This window comes from Mytilus californianus, unplaced genomic scaffold, assembly GCF_021869535.1.
Source record: "Mytilus californianus isolate M0D057914Y unplaced genomic scaffold, xbMytCali1.0.p SCAF_2, whole genome shotgun sequence".
Lineage (NCBI taxonomy): Eukaryota > Metazoa > Mollusca > Bivalvia > Mytilida > Mytilidae > Mytilus > Mytilus californianus.
The window spans coordinates 4,308,961-4,336,033 of record NW_026262668.1 but is presented as its reverse complement, the minus strand read 5'-3'; the positions used below and the strand labels follow the sequence as shown (position 1 = coordinate 4,336,033).

Here is a 27,073-nt window from a genome sequence, read left to right as displayed (position 1 = left end):
ATGTGTACTAGTTCAGTGAAAATGGACGTCATACTAAACTCCAAAACATATAAATGAACTAAAATTAAAAAACGTACAAGACTAACAAAGGCCAGAGGCTCCTGACTTAGGACAGGCGCAAAATGCTGTGGGGTTAAACATGTTTTGTGAGATCTAAACCCTCCCCCTATACCTCTGACCAATGTAGAATAAAGAAACACACAGCTATACGCACAGTTGAACTCAGTTAAAAGAAGTCAGAGTCCGATGTCAGAATAGGTAACAAAAGAAACTAAGCAAAATGACAATGATACATAAATTAACAAAGGACTACTAGCAGTAACTGACATGCCAGCTTCAGACCTCAATTAAACTGATTGAAAGATAATGTCTTCATCATATGAAAATAAAGTTTTTATAATGCTAATATGGATAAGAATATTGTTGTGTTTATGATCATGAATCTTGCTTTGTTCATGACCAACACACTGAATATTTATTTAATGAGCTAGTTTACAAGCTTACATCTTAAAAGACTAGTCATCAGTTGACATAAACAGTGTACTAGCTCCTGCCGTTTTTTTTTTAAGGTCTTTGAACTGGCCATGATCAAAGCCAGGACTTATAAATGTAAACGACTTGTATATAGAAAGTTTTTGGCGATGAAAATATTTCATACAATTGATCGTTAACATCCTTATCAAAAGCAGAGAAGATAAAAAACAATGTAAGACTTTCGATTGAGCACTATTTCCTATGTCCAACATCATTTAATTTGGATTGTTCGACAATCATTTAAAGGGGCACTAGCTACAAGATATAAAAAAATTCTAAATATGATTTTTTTTGTTCAATCATTAATGAAAGTGGAATAGTGAAATAATAATTCGCTTTTAGCAGCCAGTATTGTCTAATTTTGTCAAAATAAGCAATTAAATATTGATGATGAATTATTCACTTGCAAGTGAATAATTCGACCTCATTGAATCCGTATTCATGTGAACTTCAATTTAACCCCTTAGATAGAGTTGGATAACGCATGACTTGTGTGCATGTTTGATTATTTGAAAGAAAAAAAATGTCAACATTGAAAGTAAACAAAGGTAATTCATTTAATTGACTGATTCGATCCTCAAAAAAATCATTCTTATACAGGTAAAAATGATGATTAACATATATTTTTAATCTATAAATGAAATTAAATAGATCTAGAAGAATCCAATTGCATGAGTTACACTATCTATTTATATCTTTATTTATGTTTATATCCCTTATATGGGCATCAGTGGTTTAAGGGAGGTCAACTCGACAGTCAATAAGATGGCGTCTAGACTAAAATACACACAAAACGAAGCTACATATTATCGACCCTATGCCCTGTAAATTGTTTATTTTAGATTTTTTATAATTTGGATAAATGTTTTACATTGTTATATAACAAATATGAGAATTTGAGTCAAATCGGTGAACATGAATTTGACAGCTAGTGCCCCTTTAAGGTTATTCTAGACTTATCTTTTGTTTTTTCAAGAATTAAAAGTATGAAAAAAATGTCCAATTAGTTATAAATAACCTACCAGCCAGCTAGATAATGACAATGGCACCTATTTCAGTATTCCTCAGGAAAAAAGCAAATCTGTTGTGCTAGCATATGGCAGCTTATCTGCCCAAAAACTGTAGAACAGCTATAATATTATGGTAATCAGATATTGCATCCAATTCATGTCAATTTGTATCGCTATCATTGCAATTTCAACATTATATGTAAAGATTCTGCACTACATATCACAATTAAAAAAAATCTTTAACAAAATCATATTTATTAAAAAAAGTGATTGGGCTATAACATGTTACATACATAATTGCCTCATTGAGGCCAAACAAATCTTAATATTAACAGCTAATTTTACCATGATGCAATCCATTTACAATATATGAACATTTATGCAACCTTACAAAGCACTTTGTTAAAAGCGATTTGAATATGTCATAAAATTCACTGTGAAGATGTTTTTGATTGGTCAACAATTGTCATTGTTATCTGAATTGTGATTGGTCAACCATTATCACTGTCACTGTTTGTTGCATCACTGTGTTTATTTTCATCTGAGTCATATCCAGCCTTCTTTGCTTTAATTTTTTCAATTTTGGACATTAAATCTGCAAAAAATATAATAAAATGTCATATAAAAATTATGTTAATGAACTAAAACAAATACAACCCTTTGATTTTAATTTGAAGACATAGCTGTATAAAGTGAACAAGAACAACAATCATCAATAGTCATAAGTCAAGGCCTGATGTCAGTCACAACAGAGTGCAACGCTTAATCTTGTGGTTATTCACCACATACTAAATATCATGTTTAAGTCGAGAGATAAAAAAAAAATATATATAGGCCCAAATGACAAGCTTAGTTTTAAAAATATTTTTTGAAAATAATTCTAATATTTAATATTCTATTCAAAAGCTGTCATATGTCAGTCCAAAAATTTTGGAATAAATGCCTTAAGTATTTCAACAACATACTAAAATCAAGAATAAATCAATAACAAGAATGTGTCCATAGTACAGGGATGCCCCACTCACACTATCATTTTCTATGTTCAGTGGACCGTGAAATTGGGGTCAAAATTCTAATTTGGCATTAAAATTAGAAAGATCATATCATAGGGAACATGTGTACTAAGTTTCAAGTTGATTGGACTACAGCTTAATCAATAAACTGCTTCGCTGAGCGCAGCTGGATACGCCCGCAGAGGTCCAACCCTGAACAGTTGGGGCAAAAATGGACACAATATTCAAGCTTGATACAGGTCTGATTTTGGATTGTAATTAAAAAATTTACATATTATAGGTTTCTGAATAAATGTAGTCAAAGAACTTGAAATTGGTTATATGAATTGAATTTATATTCAATTAAAGATTTCTTGCTGTTGTGCAATACACTGTGCTGTTGCGCAATACTTAGTAAATCTGTTGTCAGACTATAGACAAACAATAACTTCTCAATATTATATCAGAAATTTATAAAAAACTAAAGGGAGGTTATCTTAATAGATATAAATCAGTCATCAAAGTTTAATGAAAACTGCTCTAAGCACTTTAAGGATATTGTCCAAAAACTTGAAAATCAACCCTTTTTTTATGAATAAAATCTTATAACTCGGAAACGTAAAATCTTAAATTTATAAAAATCAAAAGGGAGCTTACATGTCCAAAAACTGGAAAATCCCCCTTTTTGTAATGAATAAAACCCCATTAATCGTAAACGTATAGTCTAAAATTAAAAAAAATCAAGAGGGAGCTCATGTCGATAGAAATAAACAATTCACCAAAGTTTCTTGCAAATTGGTGAAATTGTTTTTGAGTTATTGTCCAAAAACTGGAAAATCCCACCAATTTTAATGAATAAAACCCCATAACTCGGAAATGTAAAATGTAAAATTTATAAAATTCTAAAGGGAGCTTACATCAATACTGAATAGATATAAACAATTCACCAAAGTTTCATAAAAAATGCTGAAAGCATTTTTGAGTTATTGTCCCAAAACTGGAAAATCCCCCTTTTTGTAATGAATAAAACCCCATAAATCGGAAACGTATGGTCTAAAATTTATAAAAATCAAACGGGAGCTCATGTCAATAGAAATAAACAATTCACCAAAGTTTCTTGCAAATTGGTGAAATTGTTTTTGAGTTATTGTCCACAAACTGGAAAATCCCCCCTTTTTTAATGAATAAAACCCCAAAACTCGGAAACGGTAAATCCGAAATTTATAAAAAACAACGAACCACACAAATTTAGGGTAAAACAGAATTCCCCTTTCTTCAAATTTTACAAAGTAGAATGACAACACAGTCACTAAAATAGTTGCATCCTCTTTTGTCATGTTATAAAGAGTAATGTTTTGACAAGCCAAACAGTTAAAAACAGATTCAAAGGAAAAAAATGAGAGATGTTTTATGCATGAATTCAACATTATGTCAAATCTAAAATCTTGATGTTGCTTGTAATTATGTAAGTTTTGTAATATTTTTGACATAAATGCAACAATCTTAAACTTAAAACTATATCATTAAAGTGTTTACCTTTTGCTGGATTAAACACTCCATTTGTCTGCTCATTACACACAAAACATCTCTTTGACTTCTTATAGTGAGATAATGCACATTTTTCACAAAAATAATGTTGACACCTGTAATAGAAAATGATCATTTGAGTTGAAATATATGAAATGTCAAACAAAAAATACAGATTATATCTCTATATGGGTTTCTGTGAAACTTGAATCTACTAGACTTTACATAGTGTTGTCACGCACTTGTATATATTATACATAAAGGTTTCAAAACTGTTTTCCAGTGATATTAAACTTTAAGAAGATGTCTTTGATGTACTGTAACATGGACATATAGGAAAGAAGTGAATAGAAATTTTAGAACATTTGGATTTTATAGATACAGATTCTTCTTCTGTTGAGAGAGAGTTATGATATCCTTCAGTTCAAGATAGATAAAGTTTAGATGTTATAGATGCAGATTCTCCTTCTGTTGAGAGAGAGTTATGATATCCTTCAGCTCAAGATAGATAAAGTTTAGATGTTATAGATACAGATCTTCTGTTGGGAGACAGTTATGCTATCCTTCACCTCAAGACAGATAAAGTTTAGATTTTATAGATGCAGATTCTCCTTCTGTTGAGAGAGAGTTATGATATCCTTCAGCTCAAGATAGATAAAGTTTAGATTTTATAGATGCAGATTCTCCCTCTGTTGAGAGAGAGTTATATCCTTCACTTCAAGATAGATAAAGTTTAGATTTTCAACATGTGAGCTTAAGCTTTATATAGTATTTGGCTATTTGACATTTTACTCTCAAGTGTACCTCTAGAAAATAGATGAATTGAAATCAGTATTGTATTAGATGAATATTTACATAATGTCTATCATTGTCTATCTTAATCCCAGAATTAAAAACAAAAAAATATATTTTTAGAAAGTATATCCTCATAAAATCAAATGCTAAGGTCATTCTTACAACTATTATTTCTCTAATATTTTCTTGAAACTTACTTTGTTTTTATAGGATTTGTGAAAAATTCTCTACAAATAAAACATTTGAAAGGTAAATCTTCCTCATCAGAACTGATTTCATAATTTGTGGCATCTGAAAAATAAATGTATGTACACTGTATTAAATACATCCGTTATTCAAATATAGAAATGGAAACAAAATGATATGGTGTATTCAATTAATGACACAAAATATCTACACTGATTGACAAATCCCTGGGCAAAGGGACATTGAGGCCTTCAAGATGGAGCAAAAGTCACATCTCATTTGCAAGTTCAAGATACAGACATCCTATACCTATCATAAACATTTTGTGCATTTATAAATTTCAATCAAAATCGAACGAAATATCAAATATCTTGAAAGCTACCCTGTATAACAAAACAGATATATTCCACATCTTTTACATGCCTAAGATAATCATAGCTAGTCTATATCCTCTAAAACAGAAATAATTCAAGCTTTTCAGGACCGTCCCCATATAAAAATAAACAAAAACAAACAAACATCTTAAATATTCCATATCAATAAAATGTTTATGTCCATAAAATGATAAAATCCTTCAGAATGTCTTATCCCTTAAACACAAATATTCTACATAAAAAAAAATTTATATCCCTAAAATATTGGACATTAAATATAGTTATGAGGAATTTTACTGTATTTCAGTATCAGATATTTCTTTTCTTACCTCTCGCTCCATATCTTCCTTCATCCATTTCTCTTTCTAACTGCCAGCCATGTTTATAATCACTTCTGTCATGGAGGAACTTACAACTGTCTGAAAATATATTTATTGGTAACAAACATATGTATATTTATAGCAATATATACAGACTTCACAACAAAAAAGTTAATTTCCAAAACATAAATCTATTGTGAAATGTTGTGGCTTATTCCTTCCTAGTCTTAATGTTTGACAGCATAATTTTCATAGCTATTCCTATCCTTTGACGTTTATTTGTCATTTATTTCTATTGCTGTTTAAATAAACGAAGTAACTAAAATATATTTGATTCCTTAATCCTGAGCAAAACAAACCTCACCACAGACTGATCGATGGTAAACTAAGAACTTTCTTTATGATAATCAGTCCCTGCTCCAGTAGTTGCAATTGTCCTTTATGATTTGTTTGGAATTTCATATCCCATTATTAATATTCATACTGATATGTATTGATCAAAAAGGTCATATATTTGTTAGTATTTTAATTTCTTAAATATGAATATTACTAAATTGACTTTCAAATGAAACAAAAATTTCGACATTAAACAATGAATTCTAAATTTTTTATGTGCCATACTTTTCATAGATTATTATCCTTATCGTGCATTTGTATTACTACCACTGCATTTGTGAGACTGCTTGTGTACTGTGGTGTGATACATTTTAACTGTAAATCTGTAAATGGTACTAAATCTTAGGCTGTGTCATTTCCTCCAGCAAATTTAACCTTTGACAATAATGGTTGTTTTGATATGGTCCTTTTTTACTTTGATGCTTTTAAATGTTCTTTGTCCTGAGCGTGTCTGATAAATGTTAGTCTGAAAACATGTGCTGCACACATTTGAATTGATATCATACATTTCTATTAAAGGATCTATTGCTGGTGTTTAACGACACTTTCAACACTATTTACTATATCGTGGTAGATGGAGGGAGCCACAGTGCCTGGAGAGAACCATCTACCTTCAGCAGGTAAACCGGAATACTTTTTGTGAAATCATCTCAAATGTAATAAAATGCTCCTCAGGGCGCAGCTTGATACGACCGCAGAGGTCGAACCCTGAACAGTTGGGGCAAGTATGGACACAACATTCAAGCTTGATACAGCTCTGAATTTGGATTGTGATTAAATATTTGACACAGCATAGGTTTCTGACACAGAATGAATGTGGTCTAAGAACTTAAAAATTTTAAATTGGACATTCACCTATTATGGTCCAATATCCAAAATCTAAATACATGGTTAGATTCAGCATATCAAAGAACCCCAAGAATTCAATTTTTGATGAAATCAAACAAAAGTTTAATTTTGGACCCTTTTGATCTCAATGTGGACAAAAATGATAACAGGGCCCAAAAATCAAAAATCTAAATACATGGTTAGATTCAGCATATCAAAGAACCCCATATATTCAATTTTTGTTGAAATCAAACAAAGTTTAATTTTGGACCCCGATTTGGACCAACTTGAAAACTGGGCCCATAATCAAAAATCTAAATACATGTTTAGATTCAGCATATCAAAGAACCCTAAAAATTCAATTTTTGTTAAAATCAAACTAAGTTTAATTTTGGACCCTTTGGACCTTTATGTAGACCAATTTGAAAACGGAACCAAAAATTAAGAATCTTAATACACGGTTAGATTCGGCATATCAAAGAACCCCAATAATTCAATTTTTGATGAAATCAAACAAAGTTAAATTTTGGACCCTTTGGACTTCAATGTGGACCAATTTAAAAACGGGGCCCAAAATCCAAAAACTTAATACACGGTTAGATTCAGCATATTACAGAACCCCATATATTCAATTTTTGTTGAAATCAAACAAAGTTTAATTTTGGACCCCGATTTGGACCAACTTGAAAACTGGGCCCATAATCAAAAATCTAAATACATGGTTAGATTCAGCATATCAAAGAACCCCATATATTCAATTTTTGTTGAAATCAAACAAAGTTTAATTTTGGACCCCGATTTGGACCAACTTGAAAACTGGGCCCATAATCAAAAATCTAAATACATGGTTAGATTCAGCATATCAAAGAACCCCATATATTCAATTTTTGATGAAATCAAACAAAGTTTAATTTTGGACCCTTTTGATCTCAATGTGGACAAAGTTGATAACGGGGCCCAACAATCAAAAATCTAAATACATGGTTAGATTCAGCATATCAAAGAACCCCATATATTCAATTTTTGTTGAAATCAAACAAAGTTTAATTTTGGACCCCGATTTGGACCAACTTGAAAACTGGGCCCATAATCAAAAATCTAAATACATGGTTAGATTTAGCATATCAAAGAACCCCATATATTCAATTTTTGTTGAAATCAAACAAAGTTTAATTTTGGACCCCGATTTGGACCAACTTGAAAACTGGGCCCATAATCAAAAATCTAAATACATGGTTAGATTCAGCATATCAAAGAACCCCATATATTCAATTTTTGTTGAAATCAAACTAAGTTTAATTTTGGACCCTTTGGACCTTTATGTAGACCAATTTGAAAACAGAACCAAAAATTAAGAATCTAAATACACGGTTAGATTCGGCATATCAAAGAACCCCAATAATTCAATTTTTGATGAAATCAAACAAAGTTAAATTTTGGACCCTTTGGACCTCAATGTGGACCAATTTAAAAACGGGGCCCAAAGTCCAAAAACTTAATACACGGTTAGATTCAGCATATTAAAGAACCCCAAGAATTCAAGAATAAAACCCCATTGAAATTGATCAAGAAATAAGCAATTTATACGAAGTATCTTCTTTTGCACAATACTGTGCAATTGATTATTTCTTACTATTGCGCAATACTGTACAATTGACAATTTCTTGCTATTGCGCAATATTGTGCTATTGGATATTTCTTGCTATTGCGCAATACTGTGCAATTGAAGATTTCTTGCTATTGCGCAATACTGTGCAATTGAAGATTTCTTGCTATTGTGCAATACTGTGCAATTGAAAATTTCTTGCTATTGCACAATACTTATTATATAATAATTTACACATCCTGTTTGGTGTGTATCTCCTACCATATCATTATTATTTGCTTTTAAATATAAATCAGAAATAACCAACTAAAAATGGAAAATTTTAAAAGAAAAAAAAAAGGAAAAAAAGAAAAAAAAAAGAAAAAAAAAAAATCCCCCCCAAAATTTTTTGAACCCCCTTATGATTCATCACCCCCAAACTCAATCTCAGCCTTCCCTTTGTGGTATGGTACCTTGCAGTACAATTTCAGAGAGATCCATACACTTGAACACAAGTTATTGTCTGGAAACTAGAAAAATGCTTATTTTTGGCCCCTTTTTGGCCCCCAATTCCTAAACGTTTCGGGCAATTACCCCCAAACTCAATTCCAGCTTTCCCTTTGTGATATGGAACCTTGTAGTACAATTTCAGAAATATCCAAACACTTACACACAAGTTATTGTCATGAAACTAGAAAAATGCTTGTTTTTTGCCCCTTTTTTGGCCCCTAATTCCTAACATTTTGAGGCAATTACCCCCAAAATCAATTACAGCCTTCCCTTTGTGATATGGAACCTTGTGGTACAATGTCAGAGAGATCCATACACTAACACACAAGTTATTGTCTGGAAGTTACAAAAATGCTTATTGTTGGCCCCTTTTTGGCCCCTAATTCCTTAACTGTTGGTACCATAACCCCCAAAATCAATCCCAACCTTCCTTTCATGGTATTGAACCTTATGGTAAAATTTCATGGAGATCCATCCACTTAAACTAAAGTTAGAGTGCGAAAACCAATGTGTCTTCGGACGACGCCGGACGACGACGACGACGACGACGCCAACGTCATACCAATATACGACCAAAAAATTTTCAATTTTTGCGGTCGTATAAAAACTTAATATAAAGCTATGAAGCATAAAATGTGAACCATAGTGACAAACTTCTAAACTAACACTTTAAGACTAACCTAGAAACATCTGTTGACTCACTTAGACTAAATGTCATCTAGTATTTGAAATCTACACTCAGACATTTATAGCTATTATCTAGTTAAGAAATGAAAAATCCAATGAGCTACCGTTTTGTATGTGGCTCTATACTACCTAGGATGCATCCTTACATCCAGTTAAAGTAGTATAGGACATTAACTATAGGAAATCAGAACTCAGACATAAAATAAAACAGAATTTTTAATAAAGTGTGAAAAAAAGGTCACAGTGACATGGTTCTTGTGGAAGGCTGCTATACTTACAAAGATGCAACCTTTCACCATTTTATGTTATAGTAGGTTTTATGATCTGTACTTAGACATAAAACTCACTAAATTTCTATGAGGCATAATTTGAAGGTCAGAGTGACCTTTTCGTTTGAAGTTGTTATAATACTCTCTACGATGCAGCCTCCAACAAAGTTGTATGATTGTAATTTCTTAGTAACTGAGAAGTGTCTTGGTTGTGAAACCTAATGTAGTCATTGAAATGCAAAATGTAGGTAAAAATAAATGGGGATTGTGTTCATGGGACACAGATGGTGCCCCCGCTTGCATATAACGTTATAAAGGGACATAACACGAAATCGGTAAAAGTGACACTACCCAAATTCATACTTGATCTGCGTTTTGTGGTAATAAGCTTTGTGTATAAGTTTTATAATATTTGGTTGAGGCAAACTTAAGTTAGAGAATAGAAACGAAAAATTCAGCAATTTTTCCATTTGTAAAGGGCATAACACTAGAAAACTAAAGTTAGAGAACAGAAACCAATTTCAGGATGTACAGACGTATGGACAAGGGTAAAGCTTAATGCCCCCTCCGCTACAGCAAAGGCATAAAAATGACCGAATGAAACAGATGGATAATGACTTAACCTTAGTTTTATTAGTTTTACCTGAAACATTTCGATTTTAATACCTTTTACTGAGCTATATATTTACCCTGGTAAACCCCCATTTTATATGACAACAAAGCATGCAGACCTTACCTCCAAACCCACAAAACCCTGTTTCTTTATAATCTTTACATATATCTGGTTGGTAGTCCCATCTCACTGTGGCCCTTAAGTGGGCAGGGGCTCTTATTGGTCCTTTCCTACAATGAGATGAATCCAAATATGAAATGATACATCAACTACTGTACATACCTCCATGACTACAGTAACCTGTTTCTTTAAAATCTTGACATATTTATTGTTCATGATCTATTTGTGATGTGGCCCTTATGTTAGCTGGGGCCCATTTCTCTATAACAAATAGAGTTTGAATACATGACCACTAGTTGATTGTTTTACCTGACATGGCCACTAGTAGTTAGTAAAACCTGACATGGCCACTAGGAGTTAGTTTTACCTGACATGGCCACTAGAAGTCAGTTTCTCCTGACATGGCCACTAGGAGTTAGTTTTACCTGACATGGCCACTAGGAGTAAGTTTTACCTGACATGGCCACTAGAAGCATTCCCTTGTGCTGTGTCTTTTTTCTCAATATATTTGGCATAGTTGTTAATTCCTCTGTATATCTTATCATCTTCTTTATCATTCAGTTCCTATAAAATAACAAAGTTATAGTAAAATAAGACTGTTTTGTGGTTAATTCATGTTATTTACAGTCCTATTTAATCTCCTACAAAACTAAGGTAAAGAAATGAAGGTAATGTGGATAGATATGATTATGGTGGATTGCTGATCAGAATGCAGTGGCAAATATCACATGCTTATCATCCAATAACATGTTGGTGTGATATAAAAATTTACCCTGCTTTCTACCAGGTGGTCAAGCTGATTTTTGACATGTTAGTTCACAAGGTAATAGTCAACAGAAAGACATGTCACCCTAATCGCACACATTGTTCAGACTGTGAGACGACCAGTCTTTGCCCTTACTCCTATATGCAGAGTGCTTAGAGGAGAATAAACAATACCAAATACTATTTTCAAATTTTTGGTAAGACACGGCCTGGGTTCAAACCCATGACCTGCCACACTTGAGGCCAGCAAGCTACCACAAGACCTTCTAGAAATACTGTAAAAGCAGAAATTTTCGTGGAGGATTTAATTTCGTTTATTTCGTGGAAAGAATATATCCACGAAATTAAAACCCCCACGAAAATTTAACCTACATATAATATCACTTCCATTTACTGGAAACCACGAAATTAAATCCCCATGAAATCTTATAAAGAGACATAACCACGAAATTTTAACCACACGAAAATTAATGTTTCTACAGTAGTTATGTCCATTAACAAATTGCTGATTTATTAGTCTATTCTATAGCTATGATTCATATCAAATTTAAAAGGTGAAACATTTTTCCAAAGAGATCTCACTCATCTAACTATAATCTGTGTTTGCTATTGACTGTTATTAAAAATTTAAGGTAAAATAATAGTAACATAAATTCTGTAATCAGATTGAATATCAAATATAGTAATAGTTGTCACCATATGGAAGGAGGAAAATTTCAAATCTCAATTTTTTTCAATGGTAATTTTTAGAATGACTGTTTATAAAACTTTCTTTTTTTGGATGACAGTCAAATTATCAACATGTGATCAAAGTACATTCACTGTGTGCCTTGAATGTTTCAGTAACAAAACTGTGTTTAATTCCCATACTTTGTTACTAAATATTGTGAAATTTGTTTCAAATTCCTATCTCTATATTATGTAGTCTGAAGCTAATATAGTTTATAAAATAACATACTTTACTGAGCTGTTGGGATCTTTCAAAAATGGCTTGGGCATCAACACTCAAATCAGTGTCTATTTCAACCGTGGCTGTAGCACCCATGTCTCCTGGACCCTCACTTTTCTACAAAAACATAATGTAAATCAATTATTTTATAACAAAACAAGTTATATACATAAGTAACTAGATGGGTCAATGTGACAAGACCCTACCACATTTTTTTGTCTTATCACAAAAAGTTGGTCAACAAGAACAAAATATAAACAAAATCTTTAATCATGCATATATGTACCAAAAAATCGGCTCAAGATCAGCAGACATAATGATGTTTTTCTGCTTTGTATCGATCTGATGAGTTAAGCCTTATTCAACCAATTCTTACAGTTTGTTCTTTATGCTGTGCTGTTACACCACTGTCCCAGGTTAGCGGAGGGTTGAGCACTCACAAACATGTTTAACCCCGCCACATTCTTTATGTGCCTGTCCAAAGTCAGGAGCCTGTAGTTCAGTGGTTGTCGTTGGTTCATGTCTGTCATATATGTTTTTCGTTACTTGTTTTGTTATTAATTACTGTAGACTGTTAGTTTTCTTAATTGAATTGTTTCATATTTTTTAAGTCAGGGCCTTTTATAGCCGACTATACGGTATGGGTTTTTCTCTTTGTTGAAGGACGTATGGTTGCCTATAATTGCTTACATCCACTTTATTTGAACTTTGGTGGATAGTTGTCTCATTGGCAATCATACCTCATCTCCTTAATTTTATATAACAAATAAGTCTGGACAAGAATTTTCATGGCCTCGCCTTTACAATTATCACTTGGCTGCAAAAGGGGACTAATTATATTTTAGAATTTTTGTTACCAGTGACGGACAAATTCTAAATTGTCAAATTTTCTCAGCACTAGTTGTTTTATCAATGTTTTACCGTACAGACATACAGTTGTGACAAGGACTACCGGTAATTATAAAATGAAAAAGGTAATATTTAAACTCAATGAAAATATATTAATACATATCACCAAGTTAAGATTTGCCTCTAAACTTTATCTTATAAGTTGGCATTTTACACACACTGTAACTTGTTTAAACATAGCTTTAATGTTTACAGACAATGTTGTGAAAACATCAGAGTTTTCTTAAATATTTCTTTTTGTGTGTTCCAATGCGACAGTTTTATTCTTTCAAAGCGATATCTTTCCTATGTCTATAATGAGATAAATATCAAGAGTTGCCTCCTATACACCATAGATTCAACTATTTCAGGAGGAAAAGTTATTTGGGAGTAGATTTCAGTAGTCTCACATTAAGTACAGTTTGTGTGATGATCCAAACTTTTTGTAAGCTATATTTTCACCAGATAACAGTAAGACAACCTTAAATCAACTGATTCCACCCGATTACGGAACTACAAAACTGCTTATTCTAATGCATTGACAAAAATTTAAAAAAAAAGAAAAATAGATGATAAGGCTACAAAATGTTAGTCAATTGGAAAGAAATGTAAACTCAATCATTAAGTCATCATTATACACAAGTTTATATCTTATATCTGCAGGCATAAGGCATAATGAAAGAAGTATGTATAACTGTTTGATTTCTTGAATGGCAGATGGATGGGCATGGGTAAAATTCTTCCAATATCATGATTATGAAGGGAAACAGCAAAATTCTTTAATTTTATCTATCAATGAACTAATTATAGACAGTAATCCATGATTAATAATGCTACAGCTGAAGCCCGCCTCCGGGTGCGGGATTATCTCGCTGTGTTGAAGATCCACTGGTGGCCTTGGGCTGTTTTCTGCTCTTTGGTCGGGTTGTTGTCTCTTTGACACATTCCCCATTTCCATTCTCAATTTTACATTCATTTTGTATACTACCAGGGAAGAAAACATCTCTTTTAAAAATCAATTTTTAAAAAGAAATGTATTTAATATAAAAAGTTGGTTCAGTTTTCACTGTACTTACCCCAGTACGCGATGATTTGTAGCTAAGAGACATTTTGGACTCTTTTTCTTCTTTATCACTTTCACTGGAATAATCAACATTATCTCGAACTATTTTTCTGGTCTATAAAAAAGATATAACAATTGTCATTATTAGTAACAAAAAGTTTATTTTTTTAGTATAAAATTGTAGTTAACAAAAACATTAAAGTACAAATCACTTGAAATCACTTAACATTTAATCTTGTTAACTAAATCAAAAGTTAAATCAGGTCTTCTTACCATTCATCTGCAATAAATCTTGAAAAAAAGATATACATTTGTATGTTAATACTGTATCTATTTAAGAATTAAACTAATGATTTCAAGCCCAGTAGCTAATGCTTCTGTATGAGTAGATTTGTCTATAACTTTCCTGTCTATATATTATTGAATCGTATTAAAACTAAGGTTTTTAAGTATAAGTCCATTTCGTTAAGTTGCCCTAAAATAATTCTGGCTGCTGTCTGTTTTGATGAACCCCTTTCTGTTTTTTTTTTTGTTTTTGAGTAGTTTGTATTTTGGGTTTTCATCATTTTGTTTCTCAAACATACTTGATGAAAGTTATTCCATAAACATGTGTTGTCAATGTAAAACGTACAGATTGTTGTAATGGATTTATGTGTTGTCAATGTGATACGTACAGATTGTTTTAATGGATTTATGTGTTGTCAATGTAATACGTACAGATTGTTTTTAATGGATTTATGTGTTGTCAATGTAATACGTACAGATTGTTTTAATGGATTTATGTGTTGTCAATGTAATACGTACAGATTGTTTTAATGGATTTATGTGTTGTCAATGTAATACGTACAGATTGTTTTAATGGATTTATGTGTTGTCAATGTAATACGTACAGATTGTTTTAATAGATTTATGTGTTGTCAATGTAATACGTGCAGTTTGTTTTAATGGATTTATGTGTTGTCAATGTAATACGTACAGATTGTTTTAATGGATTTATGTGTTGTCAATGTAATACGTACAGATTGTTTTAATGGATTTATGTGTTGTCAATGTGATACGTACAGATTGTTTTAATGGATTTATGTGTTGTCAATGTGATATGTACAGATTGTTTTAATGGATTTATGTGTTGTCAATGTAATACGTACAGATTGTTTTTAATGGATTTATGTGTTGTCAATGTAATACATACAGATTGTTTTAATGGATTTATTTGTTGTCAATGTAATACATACAGATTGTTTTAATGGATTTATGTGTTGTCAATGTAATACATACAGATTGTTTTAATGGATTTATGTGTTGTCAATGTAATACGTACAGATTGTTTTAATGGATTTATGTGTTGTCAATGTAATACATGCAGTTTGTTTTAATGGATTTATGTGTTGTCAATGTAATACGTACAGATTGTTTTTAATGGATTTATGTGTTGTCAATGTAATACATACAGATTGTTTTAATGGATTTATGTGTTGTCAATGTAATATGTACAGATTGTTTTAATGGATTTATGTGTTGTCAATGTAATACGTACAGATTGTTTTAATTGATTTATGTGTTGTCAATGTAATACGTGCAGTTTGTTTTAATGGATTTATGTGTTGTCAATGTAATACCTACAGATTGTTTTTAATGGATTTATGTGTTGTCAATGTAATACATACAGATTGTTTTAATGGATTTATGTGTTGTCAATGTTATACATACAGATTGTTTTAATGGATTTATGTGTTGTCAATGTAATAGGAACAGATTGTTTTAATGGATAGAATTTATGTGTTGTCAATGTAATACGTGCAGTTTGTTTTAATGGATTTATGTGTTGCAATGTAATACGTACAGATTTTTTTAATGGATTTATGTGGTGTCAATGTAATACGTACAGATTGTTTTAATGGATTTATGTGTTGTCAATGTAATACGTACAGATTGTTTTAATGGATTTGTGTGTTGTCAATGTAATACGTGCAGTTTGTTTTAATGGATTTATGTGTTGTCAATGTAATACCTACAGATTGTTTTAATGGATTTATGTGTTGTCAATGTAATACGTGCAGTTTGTTTTAATGGATTTATGTGTTGTCAATGTAATACGTACAGATTGTTTTAATGGATTTATGTGTTGTCAATGTAATACGTGCAGTTTGTTTTAATGGATTTATGTGTTGTCAATGTAATACCTACAGATTGTTTTTAATGGATTTATGTGTTGTCAATGTAATACATACAGATTGTTTTAATGGATTTATGTGTTGTCAATGTTATACATACAGATTGTTTTAATGGATTTATGTGTTGTCAATGTAATAGGAACAGATTGTTTTAATGGATAGAATTTATGTGTTGTCAATGTAATACGTGCAGTTTGTTTTAATGGATTTATGTGTTGTCAATGTAATACGTACAGATTTTTTTAATGGATTTATGTGGTGTCAATGTAATACGTACAGTTTGTTTTAATGGATTTATGTGTTGTCAATGTAATACGTACAGATTTTTTTAATGGATTTATGTGGTGTCAATGTAATACGTACAGTTTGTTTTAATGGATTTATGTGTTGTCAATGTAATACGTACAGATTTTTTTAATGGATTTATGTGTTGTCAATGTAATACGTACAGATTGTTGTAATGGATTTATGTGTTGTCAATGTAATACTTACAGATTGTTGTAATGGGTTTGTGTGTTGTGAATGTAATTTATGTAGATTGTTGTAATGGATTTATGTGTTGTCAATGTAATATGTACAGATTTTTTTAATGGATTTATGTGTCGTCAATGTAATACGTACAGATTGTTTTAATGGATTTATTTGTTGTCAATGTAATACGTACAGATTGTTTTAATGGATTGTGTGTTGTCAATGTAATACATACAGATTTATTTAATGGATTTATGTGTTGTCAATGTAATACGTACAGATTGTTTTAATGGATTTATGTGTCTTTCTTTCTTTCCTTTCTTCACAACAACATTACCATCATCACTACTACTGTCCTTCTTATCTTCTGAAATAAAAAAATATTACATGTAAAGCATAATAACAATGTTTTATAATCTGTATCCAGTATTGTCATCTGAAATGGAAAATATTTATATCCTGTTTTACATGAAGGATTTTGAACAATAAGTCTTTAGGATTTGCATATCTACAAATACTTGAATGTGATTGGTGTGTTAGAATTTTCCCCCTTGGTTTACACTTCCATAGACCATGTTACCGAAACTACTTTCGCAACAAATGTACTAAACACTGTGGATTTCCCTATAATCTATTCATGTGCTATACACATGCGTATATAGAATCCTGGGCATGGGGTTCCAAGAAAACTGAAATTGAAAACAAATATCACAGAAATTTTATTCTATATAACAAAAAGAAATTATGCATTAATAGAGCTTAAAATATTGTATTAAATTTAAATGAAATAAACTTCTGTGAAATTTCACGAATGATCTTAGTGCACTATATGGCAAGATATGACCACATAATGATATAAATGAAAACTCTCAAATTGAAGGTTAAATATTCCATTAGTTGTAGGCTTCAAATTTGGAAATATTTCATCAAAATGGAGTTTTTGAGGTAGGTATTACTGTGCACCACTTATTGCGGACCTTTTTTTGTATTGCTATGAGTTACAATTTATGACAATCAAAGCACTGTAAGCGCTGTAGGCAGTTAACCAAAAACCAAGGCAAACATAATTATGAAAACTGTGGCTATGTTGCTTCATTTTTTTTAAGATTTAAAAGAACAAACATTAAACATTCATATATTGTGCATTTACGTTCATTTAATGAATTAATTATTAAGGCAAATAATTCATATTTTATCAAGGTTTTCCAAAGCAACGCATATATCAAGTATATTTTTAATGGTCATGTGTCTGCAGTGGTACAAGTTCGAAATGATTGCAGTTGTTCTAGTTGATAGTTAACGTTGGTATTAGTTGACTGTTAGTAGTTCAAGTTGACTTAGTACGAGCTTGTAATAGTATGCATGGACTTGCTTCCCTGGAAAGAAAACTGAGTTTGTGTTCTACAGTGCAAAAGTTATGAGACACAAATCAGACAAATGTTTACTACTACGGGGATCAAAGGTGAGGTCTGACTGACCTGCCCATAGTAAATGTAAATAACCCCCGCCTTCACCCCAAGTCCATGATGTCTAAGTTTGGAATAAAATGACAGGTGATTATAATAAAGTTGGTCAAACATTCTTGGGCTTGAAAGATATGTTTTCTTTAAAATGAGCCATATTAAAATGAAATTTTTTATAGAACCAGAAATTATTCAAAATATAATTAAGGTAAAGTCTTTAAACCTACTCATTTTTTGCATCAATAAAATTTTATAATAAACAAGAAATAATTGTAACAGAATGCTGTTACGAAGTCTCCCAAACAAAGCTCCCATAATTATTCATTCCCATGGTCGCCTGACATTGGGCAAAGTCTAGTACACATTGATTAGGTCTAGTAAAGTGATATGCATATGTGATGCCTATGAGATTGACCTTGTATGTCATTCAAATCTGTTTGAAATCACGAACAGGAATGAATATGGTTTAGGAGTTGGTATCTCAAACTTTTACAAGTTCTTAAAACACACACAAGAGGGGATGGGGTGACCTTAGGGACTACCCCTATATTTCATTTGATTTTTTATGTTGTCCCATACATGAATATATATATGGTTTAGGGGTGGGGATCTCGGCCGTTATCAAGTTTTCAAACAGGAGGGGGTGGGGTGACCCCAGTGACTTCCCCTATATTTCATTTGATTTGTTATATTGCCAAATACATGAGTATATATGGTTTAGGGGTGGGGATCTCATCTGTTTCCAAGTTATCAAACAGGACAATATTTCATTTGATAAGTTCTGCTGTCCCATACATGAATATATATGGTTTAATTTAGAGGTCGGGATCTCGACTGCTTCCAAGTTCTCAAACAGGAGGGGTGGGGTGACTGCAGGGACTCCCCTATATTTCATTTGATTTGTTATATAGTCCCATACATGAATATATATGGTTTCGGGGTGAGGATCTCGACTGTTTCCAAGTTCTCAAACAGGATGGTTTACAGTGACCATAGGAGCTGCCCTATATTTCATTTGATTTGTTATATTGTCCCATACATGAATATATATGGTTTAGGGTGGGGATCTCGACCGTTTTCAAATTCTCAAACAGGAAGGGGTAGAGTGGCCCCAAGCACTCAACCTATATTTCATATGATTTGTTATATTGTCCCATACATGAATATATATGGTTAAGGGGTGGGGATCTCGACCGTTTCCAAGTTCTCCCCCTATATTTCATTTCATTTGTTATATTGTCACATACATGAATATGTATGGTTTATGGGATCATTATTTTTTTGTATGCTCCAATGAACAAATTATGTCTTTAAGAGAAAGGTATATACCTACATATTACACACAAAATCCTTCCCAATTGAAACTTACTGGTCTATTATCACACTGTAACGTGCCACTGCTAACAAAAGTGTGCATGTTTCTAAGACATATTGAAAAAATATTTTCATAATACAAAGCATGTTACAATAACTTCATATCCACGTTGCAATTAAGAATTTTGCAAACAAATCAACCAAATATGGTTTATTTCAATTTTATTGTATGATATCACTTATTTATTTATTGTGTGTCTTGCTTGTAAATGTATAAGTATATATGTAATTGTTAATGTATAATTGTTATCCTCTTGTAGGACCATACGTGTGCTTAAGTTTAAATAAATTGTCTTGTCTTGTCTTGGGATCTTGACCGTTTCCAAATTCTCAAACAGGAGGGGTGGGGTGACCGCAGGGACTCCCTCTATATTTCATTTGATTTATTATATTGTCCCATACATGAATATATTTGGTTTAGGGGTGGGGATCTCGACCATTTCAAAGTTCCCAAACAGGAGGGTTGGGGTGACCCCAGGGACTCCCCTGTATTTCATTTGATTAGTTATATTGTCCCATACATGAATATATATGGTTTAGGGGTGGGGATCTCGACTGTTTCCAAGTTCTCAAACAGGAGGGGTGGGGTAACCCTAGGGACTTCCCCCTATATTTCATTTGATTAGTTATATAGTCCCATACATGAATATATATGGTTTAGGAGTGGGGATCTCATCCGTTTCAAAGTTATCAAACAGGAGGGGGTAGAGTGACCCAAAAGATTCCACCTATATATCATATGATTTGCTTACATTCAGGTATCATATAATCTAGTTGCACTATTTGTGAAAACAAAGTAAGAAACTTCCAGCTATTTTAACTGACCCTTCAAAATTGAGAAAAAAATTGCAGTAATATGTTTACACTTTAAAAGCATCTTACATGCATTATCAACATTTATCACTGATAAAGAAGATTTATACTGTCACCAGGAACATATATATTGTTAGATATACTGTTCCCAGCTGTCACATTGTATTCAGGGATTTGGACATTAAAATTTGTCAGAAAGTAATTTTGAGTTTCTGTATCAAATATTTTTTGCTTTTTCTTTCTTTTACATATATCTTTTGGTTTCCATTTCTAGTGTTTATATTTATTTACCATGCATAGATGTATTTTGTCACCTGCCTGAAATTTTTTTTTTGTAGTTGATCTCCAAAACCAGGAATTACCCTTATCCGCTTCCGGAATCGGACCCGATATTGTAATTGTCTACACGGCATCCATTGTTTTTCGATGTTGTTTTTGTCAGTCAGATACGATTTTACTCGAATTTACACATTACTTGTCGGCGATTATCTGTATAAAGCTAGCGGTTGAACAAAATGAACATCGCTGTTATGAATAATAAAGATGAAAATACGTTTTGAGATCGTTTATTTAGAGACTTTGGTAAAAAGGTTTGCAAAGTTATTTTTAATTTCTTTCAAGTGAAAGGTCCGTCGGGCGTAGCTAGTAACCAAGTCGAGAGTCCGATTGCAAAAGTGGAAGGTCGCGGACCTCGGACCACCGCTAATTTGAACCCCTGCCTCCAAATTGAAATGATACGAAAATTTCGTCTTCTAATTTGAAATTGCCGCCAACAGCATGAACAGTTGAACTTATTAATAGACTACTGACGTAGTTGTACCACGTATTGACGACAAACAATATTCCTACGACTTTTGCCATTTGGGAAATCTAAACTACTTGTCTTTAAAGATTTTCGGCGATTAAATATTTCATACAATTGTTTTTTGACATCTTAGCCAAAAGCACAGGGGATAATAAACTACATAAGGATTCCTAATGTGCTCTACTTCCTATGTGCAACTTCAAAACTTTTGGGTGGTTCGACGATCATTTAAGGTTTTTTCTGGTCATATTTTTGTAATCCAGAATTAAAAGTATGAAAAAACTATTCAATTAGTTATAAATAACATTATATCCAGCTAGATAATAACATTGGCACGTATTTCAGCATTTATTGGGTAGAACACAAATCTAGGGTGCTCGCATAAGGCAGCTTAACTGCCTAAAAATCAGCAAAGACCCATCGAAACAACATCTGATACACAAATTTAATAATACTTTTAGATATTTGGATGATATTTTGGCTCTCAATAATGACGACTTCAGTATGTATACTAAAGAAATTTATCCTGTTGAACTTACTTTAAATAAAGCTAATACTAACAATGACCACTGCCCTTTCCTCGATCTTGATATCTATATCATTAATGGAAAGCTTAATACTAAAATATATGATAAAAGAGATGATTTTTCATTTCCTATCGTTAATTATCCATTTTTAGATGGTGACGTTCCCTTGTCACCATCTTACGGTGTTTATATATCTCAACTTGTACGATTCGCTCGTGTATGTAACAATGTTTTAGATTTTAACGAGAGAAATTTATGTATTACTGAAAAATTATTACACCAGAGTTTTCGATATCACAAACTAGTCAAAACATTTACTAAATTTTATCATCGGTATAAGGACATCATTCGTAAATATAGCTCAACATGCAGACTTCTTATACGTTCAGGTATTTCACATCCAATTTTTCATGGAAATATTCTTTATAAAGCACAAAAATGTCAGTATTCACCTCTGAAGCTAACAAAACCTTTAAATAGACTTATTAAGAAGGGATATAGTTACGATACTGTTGTCAGGTCATTAAAGATTGCATATTTTGGCAGTAATATTGATTCACTTATAGGGTCTTTGCATCGGCACTAAACACATTTATTTAAAAACCAGTTGTTGGCATGACACGGGTTATTATTCTTCTCATATATGTTATGATGGTATGATACTAAACCCCTAACGGGAAGGATTGTGCCTGATATTCATATGATGAAGACATAATCTTTCAATCAGTTTAATTGAAGTCTGGAGCTGGCATGTCAGTTAACTGCTAGTAGTCTGTTGTTATTTATGTATTATTGTCATTTTGTTTATTTTCTTTGGTTACATCTTCTGACATCAGACTCGGACTTCTCTTGAACTGAATTATAATGTGCGTATTGTTATGCGTTTACTTTTCTACATTGGCTAGAGGTATAGGGGGAGGGCTGAGATCTCATAAACATGTTTAACCCCGCCGCATTTTTGTGCCTGTCCCAAGTCAGGAGCCTCTAGCCTTTGTTAGTCTTGTATTATTTTTAATTTTAGTTTCTTGTGTACAATTTGGAGTTTAGTATGGCGTTCATTATCACTGAACTAGTATATATATTTGTTTAGGGGCCAGCTGAAGGACGCCTCAGGGTGCGGGAATTTCTCGCTGCATTGAAGACCTGTTGGTGACCTTCTGCTGTTGTCTGTTCTATGGTCGGGTTGTTGTCTCTTTGACACATTAACCATTTCCATTCTCAATTTTATTGTCTCCCTTTCGATTCTATTGAATTGATCCAACATTTATGGATTTCAGCAAATCAATATGGCGGCTCACTCCTTAGTTATGACAGATCATGACATGTCAACTGTTGATTTGAAGGTAAATGCATTTTGTAGTACAGTCAGAGATATAACTCTATAGGGTTATTACAGAAAATAACTTGCGTGTGTTATTACAGATACTTTCATGAGTTGTCTACTCTTTATTCCTTAAATTTTCTAAATCTGTAATAACATATGTTTGTTATTTGTAAAATTATTTCATTTATAGTGGGCTCTAGGGAACTCTTGAGACTTTGCGCAGAAACTAATTTTTTAATTAAATTAATTCATTTTTGATTAACCATGGTAAATCAATGAGACGAGGCTATTAAGGGATAAACTTAGCTGTAATAACAAGGCTTAGTTATTAAAGGAATGTAACTTATTATATAAGACACTTGGGAATTACTGAGAAACTTGCGCAGAACCTCATTACATGCTCTGGTCATTATTTCTTACAATAAATTAAAATACATTGTAATTAAGCATGATGTATGTCTGAGCAAATGCTTTGAAGTGATATAGAGAAGCTGTGATAACACCCTTTAGTTATTACAGGCATATTTTTTCTGTAATAACATATAGGTGTACTATGCAAAATTGGCAAACTATGAACTGTTATATCTTTCAATAGTTAAGTATACATATAGACAAAAGTAATATCAATAGAACTTTTATACATTTTAACTAAACTAATGATGTATATTGTCCCTTTGAAACATGTAACATACATATGTTATCACAGTTCTTTGATTTTTTAGTCGACAATAACAAATGTATGTTATTTTTCTGTAATAACCCTATAGAGTTATATCCCTGACTGTAGTAGCCAACGAAAAAATGTTAACTAAAAATTGCAAATCTTTGGGTTAAAATTTGATTAATTGTACAAATTAAAGCAACAGTGTCACATGAGCTACTGAAAAGCATAAAACAACTGAAACAAGTCACAACTTGTAGTTGTAAATGGGAGTAAACCTGATGATTCAACAGTTCTTTCAGGAGTCACTCGGGTAATAATTCTCTGTCCAATCCTGTTCCTGGTCCATAATAACGACACAGCTGATCATGTAACATCGGAGATCATACTATTTGCAGACGACTGTGTTCTTTTGAAAAATAAACAACAGCCAAGCCTGCTTGGAGCTCCAGAAAGACATAGACACCTAACATTGCCTAAGGCTTAAACTTGAGGAATACATTTCAAACCTTTCAAATGCAACATGATGACCATAAGTCGCAAATAAAACAAGCATTCTGAGAGTATTGCATGGCAATACATAGTCCCCTACCGGGTAAAAATTCATTTTACTGGAACAAAAAGCTAACTTGTGCTATAACTTGTCATGGTGTAAACAAAAAGTAAATATCATGTCAATATCTCAAGCATGACTGTGGAAAACTGTTTATACGAGTGAAAAAAAACATTAGATATGATTAATAGTTCTCTAAAATTAGATATGATGTAATACAGTGTATATCTATTTTCAAATTATAATCAAATATAATTATTAGTTCCAAATATTTTTTCTTTCATTCGTCACAAACTAATATAGATTTGTAACTTATCTATAATAAAATGTCAACAACTTTTATCTACACAATGTAATGTATTGAAATATATACATTACTAAAAATAGATTATTATCTAATTAAAGGATTTCTCATCATAATTTTTTTTATATCTATAGCATTCAGAAAATTAGTTTATACTAAATAGCAAACAAACCTGCCAAAAAATTCTTCAAATAATTTAACAAAGAATGTCCTTTAAAAATGAGTTATCTCCCTTTGTACAGAAATATGGTTTAACATAGTACTCTAACATTAGATATGGTCCATAACTCTGGACTAAATCATCAGACCGAAACAAAATTCGAACTTGATCTATAACTAGTCATGATAAAACTATATACCAAATATCAAATCAATATCTTCAAGAACGAAGAAAAAAAGTGTGGAAAGCTGATTTGCCGGACTCACAGATGGACAGACGGACAGACAGACGGAGTGCAAACCTAAAGTCCCCTTAGACTTCGTCAGTAGGGGACTAAAAACAACACATAATTTATGTACACCTTGAAATGCATAGAACTGGTATTCTTAATATCAATAAGAAAAAACCTGGCAGTGAGCAAACCTTGGGCAATTAAAAATGTAATTGTTATTGCATGTAATTAATTATAAATTTGAAAATAATTTAAAGTGCTATAATGTCAAAAAATGAATGTCATGATTGTGTAATTGAGCATATGTTTAATACATGTAACCTGTAATTGAAAGTAATGAATTACAATTTTTTGCCATGTTAATTGTAACTATGAATTACTTTTTCAATTACTTTCAAATACATTGGAGTATTTGCTGGGAAGTTTTAAAACATTTTCAGTTTCTCTGATGCACTTACGCATGTAAACTGTTTTTTTTTTTATTTCATTAAGTACAATGTACATGTATGTACTTGGCATGCTTGGTACATGTACATTGTTTTTTAATTTCTTTTTGTAAACTTTGATGGTAAATAATCACTTCGAGTGAGCATTAATAGTGATTTACATTGGGGAAAACAATATACAGTGGAATCCCCTGTGCCCTTGATATCTCACATTACCTGATTTCGTCATATCCGCAATGTTACACAAATACAATCGTTCTTGTAATTGTTTTAGTCTTCCGAAAGGACAAAAAAGATTAAAATTGATAAGTTCAAGCATAAATTTATAATTGCAATCCCATGATTAATCATATTTAGCCATTTTCCATTAAAAAAAAAAATACATCATTAGATGAATTTGGTTTCAATTTAAGTCAATTTCTTATCAAAATGAAATAAATTTTGCTCCACATCCTTGGCAGTCTGTTTGGTTCAAACTGAACTATATTTCGTGTATAAAATCTTTCCTGTAAACAAAATTAGCTATTTTTAGAAGGCATGCATGGTTTCCCTAATTGTGGACACACATTACATAAAATCTTAACGGTGAAACCATGCATAAAGAAGATCTCATGATATTAAAGTATGTCATGAATTTGTTCACACAATATTATCCGATTATTGGCTTTATGAGATTACCAAAGTGGAGCCAAAAGTCTTAGGTACACGGATACACCCAACTGCACCATACATGTACATGTCATAAAATACATGATTATGCAAGCACAGCTGACCCTTATAAAATTTATTTACAGTACTAACTCTATAGCATTCAGAAAAGAGAATCAAGATTCATAACATCTTAGAGATACAGACCAAGTAGTATGACATTAATTCTAAACCAAATCAATCTAGATCCACTGAAAGATAGGTGAATATAAACCATCAATCCAAAATAACAAAAGTTTATTCAACTTTTAACTGTTACTGTCAAAACTCAAAAGAAAATCTCTAACAATCACAAAGAACATTAAAGAACATGCTTTACTTAGATACATGCTACAAAGACGTCTAAAATTTGTAATTTTATTATTTCACAATACAATATTAACATCTATAGGGCTTTAAATTATGTACATGGACGTCGGAAATACGTCAAAATTAAAAATTACGTTGGTGTTTTGCCTGTCTGATCTCAGAATTTTAAAATATTTTCCCAATATTATGATAAAGTATTAAACAAATTATGTTATACCATCAGAGTCTGATGTTTTTCGCTTTCTAGTGGTCTGATTTTTCCTGCTTTTCTTAAAAAATACGCAGGATTTTTGTGAAGATCCATCGTCCGACATTTTGGACTGCTTTCCGATGCACAG

The 27,073-nt window shown here is 31.9% G+C and overlaps 1 protein-coding gene across 1 annotated transcript; it reads right to left on the bottom strand.

Moving 5' to 3' along the window:
* Positions 1 to 1,782: 1,782 nt before the first annotated feature.
* Positions 1,783 to 27,060, bottom strand: LOC127729120 (E3 ubiquitin-protein ligase RNF113A-like). Its single transcript, XM_052236777.1, has 10 exons — positions 26,953 to 27,060; positions 17,335 to 17,423; positions 14,425 to 14,526; positions 12,470 to 12,577; positions 11,201 to 11,310; positions 10,750 to 10,856; positions 5,748 to 5,837; positions 5,056 to 5,149; positions 4,073 to 4,179; positions 1,783 to 2,139 (listed from the first exon to the last, which is right to left on the bottom strand). The coding sequence occupies exons 1-10, from the start codon at positions 27,047 to 27,049 to the stop codon at positions 2,036 to 2,038; spliced, it is 1,008 nt and encodes a 335-aa protein (XP_052092737.1). The 5' UTR covers positions 27,050 to 27,060; the 3' UTR covers positions 1,783 to 2,035.
* Between the last annotated feature and the right edge of the window lie 13 nt (positions 27,061 to 27,073).

Coding starts and splice junctions, on each gene's coding strand:
- LOC127729120 (XM_052236777.1), bottom strand. CDS start 27,049: ATGTCGGACGATGGATCTTCACAAAAATCCTGCGTATTTTTTAAGAAA. Junction 17,424..26,952: donor AAAAACATCAGACTCTGATG/GTATAACATAAT, acceptor TTTTTATTTCAG/AAGATAAGAAGGACAGTAGT. Junction 14,527..17,334: donor TAAATCCATTAAAACAATCT/GTACGTATTACA, acceptor TCTTTTTTATAG/ACCAGAAAAATAGTTCGAGA.